This window comes from Sinocyclocheilus anshuiensis, unplaced genomic scaffold, assembly GCF_001515605.1.
Source record: "Sinocyclocheilus anshuiensis isolate Anshui unplaced genomic scaffold, SAMN03320099.WGS_v1.1 scaffold685, whole genome shotgun sequence".
Classification (NCBI taxonomy): domain Eukaryota; kingdom Metazoa; phylum Chordata; class Actinopteri; order Cypriniformes; family Cyprinidae; genus Sinocyclocheilus; species Sinocyclocheilus anshuiensis.
Genome location: NW_015539864.1, coordinates 411,205 through 424,560, shown reverse-complemented (window position 1 = coordinate 424,560; position 13,356 = coordinate 411,205). Strand labels below are relative to the sequence as shown.

Below are 13,356 nucleotides of genomic sequence, written 5' to 3'. Positions count from 1 at the left end.
ACTTCGGAACATTCATTCACGGATTTGCGCTACTGTCTTCACACACAGACGAAACTTACTAGAGAAGTGTGAAGTGACATAATATACCTAACTCCCGGGCTTTCGGCTATCGACGCGGGGGTGGTCTCATTCGAAAGGGGGCCTCGAGACATACACTCGATTCTGCGTTAGAGAAGGTTCCTCGAGCTGAAGGGATCCCCCGAATTTGGTGCGGATCCGCCACGCCATGGCCGTTCAAAGTTTCCTTGGTATTCCATACACTTAAGCTTTAAAGCGTTTCGTCCAGGTCGCCAGTAGCAAACAATGGAGCATACTACTTAATTACACCATTTACAAGCATTTTATCTGCGTCTTATGTTCTGTAAAAATATTTTCATATCGGCGGCATATTCGCCAATAGCTATATATCTGTGACAGGATCATATCGGCCGATAAAATCACCAAAACGATATATCGGTCGGGCTCTAGTTTTACCCCCAGTTTCACAGACAAGGCTTAAGCCTAGTCTCAGACTAAAATGCATGTCTGGGCTGTTTTAACTGAAAGAAACTTGCACTGACTGATCTTAAAATCTTTCAGTACCATTGATTTGTCTCAAGATGCACATCAGTAGTGTTTTTATCTAAGGCACATTTATAAAAGCTACTTAAATGTCCTAATTGAACTATGGCCTAATCCTGGCTTAACCTAAGCCCTGTCTGTGAAACCAGGCCTTAGGGTTTTGACTAGAGGTCGACCGATGTATCGGTTTTGCCTATTAATCGGCACCGATAGTTGATTGCTGGAACTATCGGTTATCGACAAAAATCCATGCCGATAGTTTTCCGGGTTGCGTCCATTGCTGGAGCGGCTGAGAAGTGTCTGCTGTCATTACACAGTGCGAGAGCGGCCTCTAGTGGTTCAAATCACTGACAGCACGTGCTATTTGTTTAGACACGTGATACTGCACGCGTAAATAAATACAATATAAATTCACGTCTCGCGCACTTTAATGCCCTTTGAATGTAACGTGTACGTTCCCTTGGAACTGGCATCATGGCGGAATATCATGTGAAGTCCACTTCGCAGGGCACTTACGGTCGAATAAGACAACGCTTGAATGCTGCCTGAACAAGAGACCTTTGAAGGGACGTTGACTGGTGTCACTATCTCGTGAACGCGCCGGCGGATCTCAACCAAATTCGGGGGATCCCTTCAGCTCGAGGAGTCCTCTCGAACGCCACGCTCCGCGCATCGGTAGCCCCCCGGGATCGCTACATCGGTCGGCGCCGGACCGCGAATTTAACCACCCGTAACTCCCGAACCCCGGGGGCTATCCACGCGGGGGTGGTCTCATTCGAAAGAGGGCCTCTAGACGTACACTCGATTCGCGTTCGAGAGGGTTCCTCGAGCTGAAGGGATCCCCCGAATTTGGTGCGGACTCGCCACGCCGTTATTGAGATATGGCCGTTCAAAGTTTCAGTGGTTTTCCATAGACTTAAGCTTTAAAACGTTTCATCCAGGTCGCCAGTAGCAAACAATGGAGCACGACAAACTAAGTAATTACACCATTTCAAGCATTTTATCTGCATTATATGTTCTGTAAAAAAAAATTGAATATCGGCGGCATATCAGCAGCATATTCGCCGATACCGATATATCGGCGACAGGCTCATATCGGCCGATAATATCGGCAAAACGATATATCGGTCGGGCTCTAATTATTATTATTATATTATTAGACACATATAAATATTAGACACATTATAAATTGATTAAATTGTATTGTTCCTTGTTAGAGTGTGTTAATTTCAACATTTACTATTACTATTATTATTATTATTTTTACTACTACTACTAGTATGGTTCAGTACTGTTTTTGTTAATAAAGCACTATTTTAGTTTTTGTTCAGTATCAATTTTAAAACTATCGGTTAATTAATTGGTATCGGCCAGTGTGGTCCAACCTAGCTTTCGGTATAGGCAAAATCCACTATCGGTCGACCTCTAGTTTTGACCATTATGAATAATTACCATACATTTTTTTTGCTTCATTTATGAAGTGTCATAAATGTTTATGATTAAAATATAAGAAGATTAGTTAAGGGATATTCCATGGCTTGGTGTGCATTACACAACTTTAATGCACAACATGGAGGCAAAGACCACCCAACACAGAAAAAAGTACAAGACTTGTGAAACATTGTTAATAGCATAACTGAATCAAAATCTGCAGTACAATATACAACTTTAATTTCCATAATTTTAAATGCAAAACAGTACAATTTGCATCTTTGCTAAATTTTAATTTTCAAGTTTTAGAGAGGCTAACTTGATTGTCATTCACAGTATGCAAAACTTTGATGCCTAAGTATGAGCTATAGTTATTGTGATTCATTCTTTATGAAGTTTCTGTACAGTATTGTGCCACTAGAGGGTACTGAAATACTAAAAAATCCTCTTACTATCCTTCCTTCCTTACTTGATTTTTGCTCTGTGAACATAATGCCGCTTTCACCTTATTCTTTAATAGAAGATTAGGCTTATATACTGCAACCAGAGAGAATGATGTTCGTTAAAGCTGTGCCATATTTTGCAGCATTCCATTAATAACAATATCTTGCATACTAGTCAAATCAACTGTATTTCTATAATGCTTTATAAAACAGATTGTGTCAAAGCAGCTTCACAGAGATTAACATGAATAGCTGAATCAGTTATGGAAACTCAACGATGGAGTTCAGATATTGTGTCATCATTTAGCTCAAGTCAGTTCAGTGTTGGTTCTGTTCAGATAGGGCTGCGCGATGAATTGTATTTAAATCGCAATCATGACTTCTGCTTCTCTTGATTTATAAAGCATAATCTGCTGTGATATTTATCCGCTGGTTGTTTATCCTGAAAATGTTTCACTACCTTTTAAATATGACAGTTCAGTCAGATTAATAGTAATATACATGTATTAAATGTTAAATTTGATTTAAGAGCTCAGTCCCTCCCACATTTGCACGGTTGATTGTACTCCTTATCGTCATCATCATCATCATCATCATGTGTTCGCACTTAGCTGTGTGTGTGCCTGCTTTCAGTTAAAACACACAATGAGTGTGTGTGTGTGTGTAGTTGTGTGAATTACTGACATCTCCCTTCCATCATAACTACATGACCTCTCTCTCTTTCTCTGCCTTGTGCTGAAGCTCTGCCAAAGTAAACGTGTCGTGTTTCGTGGTGCAATGGTAATGTGCCACTGCTGATGGGCCAATTCATTCTCTGTAATTAAGGCGAGCAGAGTGAGTGATTAGACAGGGCTTTTTCTGGGTGATGTTGTGGAGAGCTGACATCTGTTCAGACTCATGCTTTGACATCTTTTTCCTTTTTAACTGTGAACTGGTGACTGGAGCCTTTTTGTGGTGGAGTGGTACAATGTTGACGAGCTAAGAAAGCTCAATCCAAGTTTGTTGTGAAGCAGAGATATTAATCATAGCATCGACGCATCATTCTGTGCTGCATGTATGTGCATTCATGAATTCTGAACATTTCTAACAAGTCTTGTTGCATTTCTAACATGTTTTGTTGCAGTGTGCCATGCAGAGCTGAACGCCATTATGAATAAGAACTCGGCAGATGTCAAGGGTTGCACCATGTATGTAGCGCTCTTCCCCTGTAACGAGTGCGCCAAACTCATTATTCAAGCAGGTGAGAGTTTGTCTGAACTTGTGTTTCTGACTGTGTGTGTTTCATGATGTGCATGTTGGTTTTTCATTCAACACTTTCATTTCCACTGTGCATTAAGAAGATTAATTGGTGATGCACCAAAATTTCAGCAACTTACAGATTTGGACGAAATCGTTTTGGAGGGCCAAAATTGTTGACCAGAAACAGTGATGTTTAATTAGCATTTCTCCAGTGTTTGATGACTTCGTTTTTATGGAAATAAAAAACAAAGTCTCAGCTTTCAATAATAAACATGGTTTTGACGCTCTTTAATGTGGTGTGAAGGATCTGCCTCGGTGCAAGCGTCAAGTGAACCAGTTATCTCTTCCTCATTACTACTAGTTATATAGCATTAAATAAACATGAATTAACATCAGAAAGTATGTTGAGAGAAACGGTACAACTTACTGAAATGTATCATATCTCATGTATTTGCTTAATCAGTCTTTCAACTGTGGAAAGACGTCATTAAAACAGCTTGTAAACAATGTAACGTAACATTTGCCTTAGTTAAGCCATTCAGTGTCTATAAACTTATTTTGCTAAAGAGGGGAATTTAGCTAAATATATGCACCATATTCTTTATATTATGTACTTGTTTACTTTATTTGAAGTGTTTGAATAAATCTCTCTGGAAAACAAGTTTTTATTTTCACCACGGTTTAAATGTTTATATTTCAACAACAAACTGATAAAAGTTAAAAAAAAAATGTTTTTTTTTTTTTAATTTTACCTGCTACTGATATATTTTTGCTATTACTAGTTGCATGTTTTTGTTAGTTTAGTTCTGTTATTTTTTATTTATTTTTGATTTCAGTCTGGCTTATGTAAATTCAGAAAGTCCCCTTTACCACACATTGGATGAAGCCGCCTGTCACCATTAGCAGTGTAACGATACACCAATGGCACGGTTCGGTTCAGATCACGGTTTTGGAGCCACGGTTTGGTTCTGTTTGCTGTGGGGGTGAGGTTCATGGCATGGCAACAGCAATGCTAAAGAACACTAGATTCACTTTTAAGTAGAAGACGCGGTACCACTCAATCCCAATCACTCACACTGTTTACATGCTATAGTGCATAATTGTTTGTGGGAATTTCTTTTCACTTTATAATCGCAAAACCTGTGGGAATGTGTAAAATTACGCGTAATGCCCGCAATCCCACAGCGAAATTCAGGCCCTGATTATATTGCACAAAATCAAGCACAAGTGAACTTGAACTAAGTTACGTAGTCAGAATGTGTCCTTCTGTGGATGTGCTTTTTGTAATAACACACTGAAAACGTCAGCTTAACCCTAAGAATTCACAACATTTTTTACAATATTGCTCTCATTATAATGTTATGTTGACAGTCCAAGTCATAGTTAATAATGTTCTGCATTTCTGTTTTGAGCTGCACGTGCTGAAGATCACCAGTACAATGAAGCACTTTGATAGCGGGTTTTTAATCAACGGGATTTAACTCCTCAGATTTATCTCATATGGATACACATCGTTATTTATGCTACGTAACCCTAATATTATGACTTAGATCTGCACAAAATGACGCGAATGCACAAGTGAACGTGTCTGTGCTGCTCTGAATATGTAACTTAACTCCTGTTGTGGACACTCTCTCCACGCAACAACGTGCAGAAACACTGCAACTAAACTCTAAAATCGTTTTATTAGGCTATAATAGTGTTCTCATTATAATGTTATGTATATGACAGCCATAGTTATTAATATTCTGCATTGTTGTTTGTGCTGCTCGTGCTAAAGAGATAATCACCGTAGTAGTCCTACAATGAAGCGCTTTACTGCAGCGTAACTCAACCAAATGCATATGAGATAAATAATCTATACACAATATTTTATATAAACAAAATATTGCAACTTACAGTTCCACAAAAGGCTGTGAGTGGCTGCACAAGCGAACTTGACTGTGCTAGACATGAAGACTCTGGACGCATATTCGGTTTGAATATTACAACTAGTAGTCGACCGATATTGGTTTTTTGACAGCCGATGCCGATATCTCGGAAAGCAGGATGGCCGATATAATTTTATTTATTTTAATTAATATTTAGGTAATTTTAAGTCATTTGAAAATGGATTAAAAAATAAATGTGTAAAATAAACATACTTGTACTTTAGATGACAGAATTTTTAACAAATAAATATTTAATAAAAATATAATTAAAAAGGAAGTAAACACTGTTACCAACAGGGCACTCAGTAATCTGGGAAGTTTGTGTGTATTGGGATTTAAGAATCATATTTTTTCAAATAAAGCCAAGGTAACACTCATTTTACATAAAGCACGCAGTGAAAATGACATGAATATGACAGTGGGCAAAAGCATGAAGCGCAGCATAATTAGAAATCCTGAGTTTTAAGTTTGTCAATCGCGCGTCTCTAGTGAAGCTGAACTCTCCTCCTGTCAGCATTCAATTCGCACGGACCGATCGTCACACAGAGAACACGCGATCATGCAGGATACAAATGCACACTTCACAAGATCTCACAGCTGGATCCGACTAAGTTTGCAAGATTTTTGAAATGAAATGTTTTAGTCATTCAAAGATTTGTTTAAATGATATAAATGCGTATTTGCGGAATCCTGACGGAAAACGAGAAAGTATTATAATGTTTGCCTTTCTATAACTAATAATATAAAAGCAATCGTAATAATACTTTTTTGTATACATTTTAATTCCTTTGTTTAACAGTTCTTTCTGATTATTAGACAGATTTCTGTCCATATTAGACAGAACTGTTAACGACGACAGCGAACAAGGAGAATGTGAACACTGTTTGCGCAGGTGCTGCCTCTCTCAGCGCCGTCAAAATAAAAGTCCCGCCTCAAACTCATCGGCCAAACAGAAAAACTTATCGGCCGATGCCGATATTTGAAAAAAGTCAAATATCGGCCAATATATTGGCCGTGGCGATATATCAGTCGACCACTAATTACAACCCTAATAAAATGTACAATGCTGTAAAATGTACGCTATCGGGAACATATAGTTCTATTTGTCTAAATGCTTTGATGCACTAGCAACGTACACCAGAGGTGCATTTAAAATAAAGAATTTTCAATACTAGCACCAACACCGCTCCAGTGAGAATAATTTGAGTAAAAGAGTTGTTTACCCTCTTTAAGCTTTTCTTTAAGTTAACAAAATGCAGCTGGCTTTGTCTCGCATGCGTGTCGTGAAGTGTGACTAAGAGCGTGCATGTGCTCTCAAATATTTCCTATTGATTGTTCACCCAGTCCGAATGCCGCCTGCTACTTATATGCCTCAAGTATAGTCTGAGATGTATCAAATAACTTGTTTTTAGTTCATTGTTTCATATGTTTGGTTTCTTTGTCCTCTTAACAGTACAGTGATTTAGCGACAAGAATTACTGTTATTATGCTTGAAAACAGGCACTTTTCAAACACATTTAATATTTATCTTTTCTGAGAAAGACACAAGGTGCAACGTGGTACGAACCCTGAGCATCAAACTTTTTTTTGGCAACCCTTTCACCCCTATTGGATTGCATAGCAAGCATTATGCATTTATTCCGTTCCGTCTTTGCACTTCACACACAAGATCAGCATTTCTGCTCCGATATTTGAGCCTTTGTGTCAGTGCTGATGTGGCTGCAGATGAAATGATGGATAAGACAGGTGGAAACCGAGGTTCTCAATGGCCACCCTTCCATACTGAGAAGCCTGCAGTGGGCATCACTTTCAGCAGCCATCTTCTTTGTGATCATTCTTGGCTGGTTGGATACAGCCTACATGGTGACAGGTTGTCTTCCTCTTATTTTTCCTTCTCCAAACCCTGCTCTGTTGTTATTTTCAATCTCCTCTTATCTGTTGAACTCTCTTAACACCCCCATCCCTAGTCTCTCTCCTTCCCTCCAAGTCTTTTTGTCCTCATCTTCTCTTTCTCTCTTTCTTTGGTTTGCTTTTCCTCATCCCCCTCCATGTACTCTTGTGGCAAAGCCTACTGAAGCTGTGTGCTGAAGATAGCATGACACACGCTCCAATGCTGTCTGATCTTCAGGATGCTTGGCCTTGCCCTGGCCCATCTCAGTGGGGTGTCAGCTTCCTCTCAATGTTCTGGCATCATTAAGGAACACACACAGCACTTTCTCTCCCTTTCGTCTCCTTGCACTCTATAGGATGCAACAAAATGCGGCTAAAAATGAACGTCCGACCTCATTAAAAAACGCCCTCTGATGATGGCAATCAGATGGAGCTGAACAAAGCGGATGTTTAATGTTTGAATGCTGAGTTTAAAAGAATTGAGTCAGGGGTGTCATCGCTGTTTGTTCATTTTGAAGGTGTTATGGCCGCGTTTGTTTACTAGAAGTTGTAAAGCCCCATGCCATGATATGAGGAAACAGAAAAGCCTCTGCATGGAAAAAAACATGAGGATAAAGGGGAATATTAGTAGACTTGGAATGCGAATCCACCTTGATTCTCTTATAAAGGCAACCGGGCGGTATCTTGTTTATTTGTGCATGGTAAACCTTTTGATATTGATAGTCTGTGCTTCTCTAACAGAAAACTGTAGCATAATTTAATTATAACCAGAGGGATTTATTAGAATGAAGGTTTTTCCAGTATTTTGGTGCCATCGGTATGCATTTTGTGCCAGAGACACGGCTTTCATTTGCCTTAGTCGTATTCTTACTTAAATGTGTGCCGTGTTGGTCATTTGACAACTCTTCTTGTACAGAATTGAAAGTTTTTCCACTGCACTATCTCCAGTTTTTTTTTTTTCATAGTAAATGAGATGGGGGCATTAAGAAAGTGAAGACCCCAGATATTACACACGCCCCCCTCTCTGTATTTAATTCTGTAGCTATTCCTCCAGTGAGAAAGTGTTCCTGCTCTTTTAGAATGTCGTTCAAATGTGTCCATCTTTCAATCTCACAGAATGAAATGACACCAAATCATTTTCACTTTCTCTGGCTCCCATGTTGATGTCCCCCTGCACTTTGGCTCCTCTGTGCCAGCCACGTCAGTTTCTGAATCACTGCTTTAGAGCCTCTCCTTTCTCTGAGGAATTAAAGTGTTCAGTTTCCAAGCAGCTGCCATCTTGTCACTTCCTATGACTGTTTTTAGAGGGACTGAGGGACTGTACTGTCACCATCTCCAGAGAGCATTCTGGAAACGTAGCATCTCCAGAGTTCTGCTCCACCTTCCATCAGAGCCTTCCCTTCTGTTGGACGGCTTGTCATCTTGGAAGTGTTTTAAGCAGCTCCGATGCTTATTCTCATGTTCTTTTCATGAAAAGACTGTTTACATGGAAACACTACTGCAATTTCTTCTGACTTCCTTTTAGTTAGAACATTTTAAACTTTTATTTTTTATTTTATGGACACGATTGAGTGTTTGCTTTTTATTTTAAATAACCCATAGACTTGGATATACAAAGTCTTTTTTTTCCCTTCTGCACCATAAAATGTCACCAACAAAATGGTTTTAAGATGGCATAGCGAGGCTGCTCCATGGTAATTTCATCTGTTCCCTCTCAAAAATAGTTCAAGTAATACCATGGAGAGGCCCCATGCTTGTGATGACAGCCTTTAATGACAGGTGGAATTCCCTCTGTGCAAGTCATTTTGCCTTCGATCAGAGCACTTCTCTCCTCCTGTGCAGATAAAAGTACATGATGGAGACGGTGTGTATTTTGGGGGGTGGGTGTGTTTTTCTCCGGTATATTCATCTGCGATTGCAACAACCGTTGGCAATGTTGGACTTCTCTTTTCACCTCCTGAAAGCATTAAGGGCAAGAGGGGAGTCTAAGTGGTTTCACCAGATTCCTCACATTTCTCTGTAAAGCTTGGTTAACGGGGCCCTTTATAGAATCGCCTCATGTGGGCCGCTTGTGAGTAGTCAGCAGGATGTGTGGGGGTGCAGCCAAATGCACCACGTGTTTTAAAGACACCAGCAGGGCAGATTTGGTCTCAGTTGGGATTGGTTGATATTGGCTTGAGCCTGCAGCGACAAGTTATCGACTTCCCTTCTTTCTCCCCCGAGCACAAGCTCTTGTTCATTCCTAACAGGCTATTTTGGGTCCCTGTTCTCCTTGGGCCTGTTTGTTTAAATTTCTCTGTCTGTTTGTTTGTGTGTGCGCAATTGTGCTTTTGTCTGACCCACTCTATCCTTCTGCTGTTTTTGCCTTACAGGTATAAAGGATGTGATCTATTTGTCAGACAAATACCATGACACTCCAGAAATGACTGCCTCCAGACGGCTCCTTAACTTGGCGGGCATCACGTACAAGTGAGTCTCTCGAGTTTGACCTTAGTAAGGGGTTGGTGTGTGGCTTGGAAATTAAGAAGCTTAATTTGCATTCCTGTCAGTTCTTACTGGCCCGAATGATTGTACAATCAAGGCTGTTACGGAGCCCGACCCTCAGATGTGTGGGTGTATGTTTGACCTAAAGCCTCAAAAAGCTTCTGTGAGCCTTCGGAAAAAGACGCTTGGGGAAGAATGAGTAAGCACTGTGTAAAAGTCTGCATATGGCTCATACTCCATAGGAAATTAAACCATATCACAACACAAAAGAAGACATTTTGAAGAATTTGAGTAACCAAACAGTTGATATAGTCCCCATTGACTTCAATAGTATAGGGAAAAAATAAACTATGGAAGTCAGTGGGGAAAAGCAACTGTTCGGTTACCCACATTCTTCAAAATGTCATCTTTTGTGTTCAGCAAAAGAAAGTAAGTCTGAATGGTTTGGAAAGTAAACGGCGAGTAAATGATGACGGAGTTTTTATTTTTGAGTGAACCCGAACCCCTTTAAGGTGACAGTAGCACAATAAACCTGCTGCTGCTTGTGTCATTAATGTTAATCAAACAACAAAAGAAAAACAAATTCACTCACTACTCTTAACTGAGTAACTTTTGTATCTATCTTTAATAAGAATCTATTTACAATTTACGTTTAATTATTACAGTGAATTATATGCAGAGTTTTATTTTTATATTTGATTATTTCTGTAGTATTTCTTGACTATATGTTAAATTAATTAAAGGGGTCATGAACTGAGAAATCAAAATTCCCTTGATGTTTTGACATAAGAGGTATAATATACTACCGTTATTAAAAACATCCTGTAAGTTTCAGAACTCAAAACTTTCTCGTTAGTCTAAAAACAGCTTATATTGAAGCCAATCTGCTAAAACGACAGGTTCTGGAATGTCACTTTATGACATAATAGTGTGGCTAAACCCCGCCTCCGCAGAAGGTCATCAACGCCTGCTTCTACATCACTGCCTGTTTAGCCCCGCCCACCGATTCCACACGTGGTGGGTAAACAACGAGAGAGGCAAACGCAGGTCTACACAGAAACCAAACAATAAAGATGGCTCCGAAGTTAACTGTGCAGTGCCAAGTTGTGGGAAAAAACAGTCTTTGCATTGCCTTCCTTCTTATCCCAACATTAGGAAAGAGTGGATGAACTTAATTTTTAATGAAGATCCAGACCTCGTCAGTAAGAACTTGGTCCTTTGTTCACGTCATTTTACCACGGATTCGTTTGCAAACAAAGCACAATTCAATGCAGGATTTTCAGAAAGACTGAAACTAAAAGACGTTGCTGTGCCGAATATATTGGATCCGACAGTAATGTCGCACCACACTAGTGTGAGTAACTGTGTTTATTACGTGATCACTATTGCTTTGTTATTACAGATCGTTTGATATGTACTGAGTATTTATGCGTTTTTAACCTAAATCACAGCAGCATCCATCTATGAATGATGTAGGCTGTCAAACATACACAACTGTTAGCCAATCATAGCAGTGGGCGTTTACTTCTACAATCCGCCACACCTGTTCAAACCGAGTGTTCCGATGAGGGGGTCAAAACAGAACAGAAAATAGCCGATTACTTCTAAATTATGATGTTTTTTGATGTAAAAATCTTGATAACATTATTAGTGGACCTCAGAAAACAGTACAAAATAATAAAGGCAGTTCATGACCCCTTTAAAACTTAGTTTATTTAATTTGTATCTTTGTTTTATTGTATTTGTCCAGTTGTTTGTAATTTGTTTTTGTTTTTTAATAACAAAAATTACAAAATGTAAATGCAAACATTTAGCAGCCTTAGACACGTATAATGTGAATGAAGAAGTCCTTCACTTTTTTTTCCCCTAATGAGACACAGGGTTAACTGACAACTTAACTGAACTCTCTGTGGGGTTTGCAGTCCAAACACGGTCCTCTTTAAGTTAGAGAGAGCCAGCGGGAACCACAGCAAAAGCGGACAGGATGGAAATCTCATCTCCCCAGTTGTATGTACACACTATATATAGATGCACGGTAAATATACTCTGAAGCCTTTCATCAGAGTCAGATCAAATAGGACTAGGGGGACATGAGCCTGAGGAGACAAAAGGAGTAGATCCGCCTGAAGATGAAAATCAGGAAATCCTTGAAGATACTTTCATGCCTGCCTGTCTTTGAAGGTAGCAGGGTTAATTCCCCTGCTGCCACTTTTTGAAGGTTGTTCTCCAATACTTCCAGCATTACTGTGAATTTGGCCTGCTGAATCTCTGCATTTCCATGGCTTCAGCTCTTTGATTGCAGAGCTATAGGATATTTAAGGGCTGGGCGATATAGCTAAAAAAAATGTATCAATGATATAATGTTTCATATCGTTCGGTATCGATAATTATTGACATTTTTATAACCTTTTTTAAAACAGAGCAATAGATTTTTAAATTAACCCAATTTATTGAGACAAACAACACATATTTTTTGTTTTAACAATCAAACACAAAATAAAAATTAAACAAATATCTAATTTCTTATGTTTTATATATAGATTAAATAGGTCTTGAGGAAACTTTTGGCTTGTTTCCCGAGGCCACAGGAGGGCGGAATGAACAAAATAATGCAGCACATTTAAATTGTCAACGCAAGAAAGTAACTATAAAAAACGTGCATTACGCCTAAATTAACTCCTAAAAATCAAATATAATTTTGTAAGTTGCGTAAACAATTATGAACAAAACAGCATCATGTATTTATGCATTGCTTAATCCAAAGAGCCAAAGCGCCATTCACACAGATTGCATTTAAAACATATGAGACGCAGTGAAAAGGAATAAACCTCCACAAATTCGTGACGTGTTTTCTAAAAGTTTAAACCGTTTTAACTTTGCATGGCTTTCTATACATCTCTTGTGAGACGCGAGTGCAGCAGTCATATTTGTTCGACTAAAAAAATGCGCTGAATATGCGTTCTGTGTGAATGGCTTGGTTTCGGTTTTAACCTAATCAAGATCTTCTCCGCATTGAGCTTCTATATTTCTCTAATATTTTGAATGAATAACGCAGCAGCGGCGCATCTCGTGGGCTAGGCTAACAAAATATTAAAATGCAACAACGTCACTTACATCACCGCATCTCGCGCGCCACTGATGCTCCCTGATGCACACCTAACATTGCAAATGTTTATTTTAAATTTGACTAATTCATTCTTTATTTACAGTCTCCTCATCATCACAGGCAGGCACAGCACTCATTTCAGCATGTGTTCGTGTTTGTGTGTGCTGTGTGCGTCACTCATAGCACGTGCCTATATCGAACATTTTTTCTATCGTTATCGAAGAAGGTGTACCGTCGATAAATATCGATACCGTTTTATCGCCCAGGCCTA

The 13,356-nt window shown here is 39.2% G+C and overlaps 1 protein-coding gene across 2 annotated transcripts in view; it reads left to right on the top strand.

Moving 5' to 3' along the window:
• The window catches only part of LOC107684975 (deoxycytidylate deaminase-like), a 31,165-nt gene that overhangs the window by 14,159 nt on the left and 3,650 nt on the right, over positions 1-13,356 (top strand). Inside the window, exons 4-5 of one of the 2 annotated variants that reach the window (XM_016481369.1) lie at positions 3,559-3,675; positions 9,868-9,964. In XM_016481369.1, coding sequence (XP_016336855.1) covers positions 3,559-3,675; positions 9,868-9,964 — 214 coding nt within the window. The remainder of the gene's footprint in view (positions 1-3,558; positions 3,676-9,867; positions 9,965-13,356) is intronic. The other variant, XM_016481370.1, reaches the window with a different exon arrangement.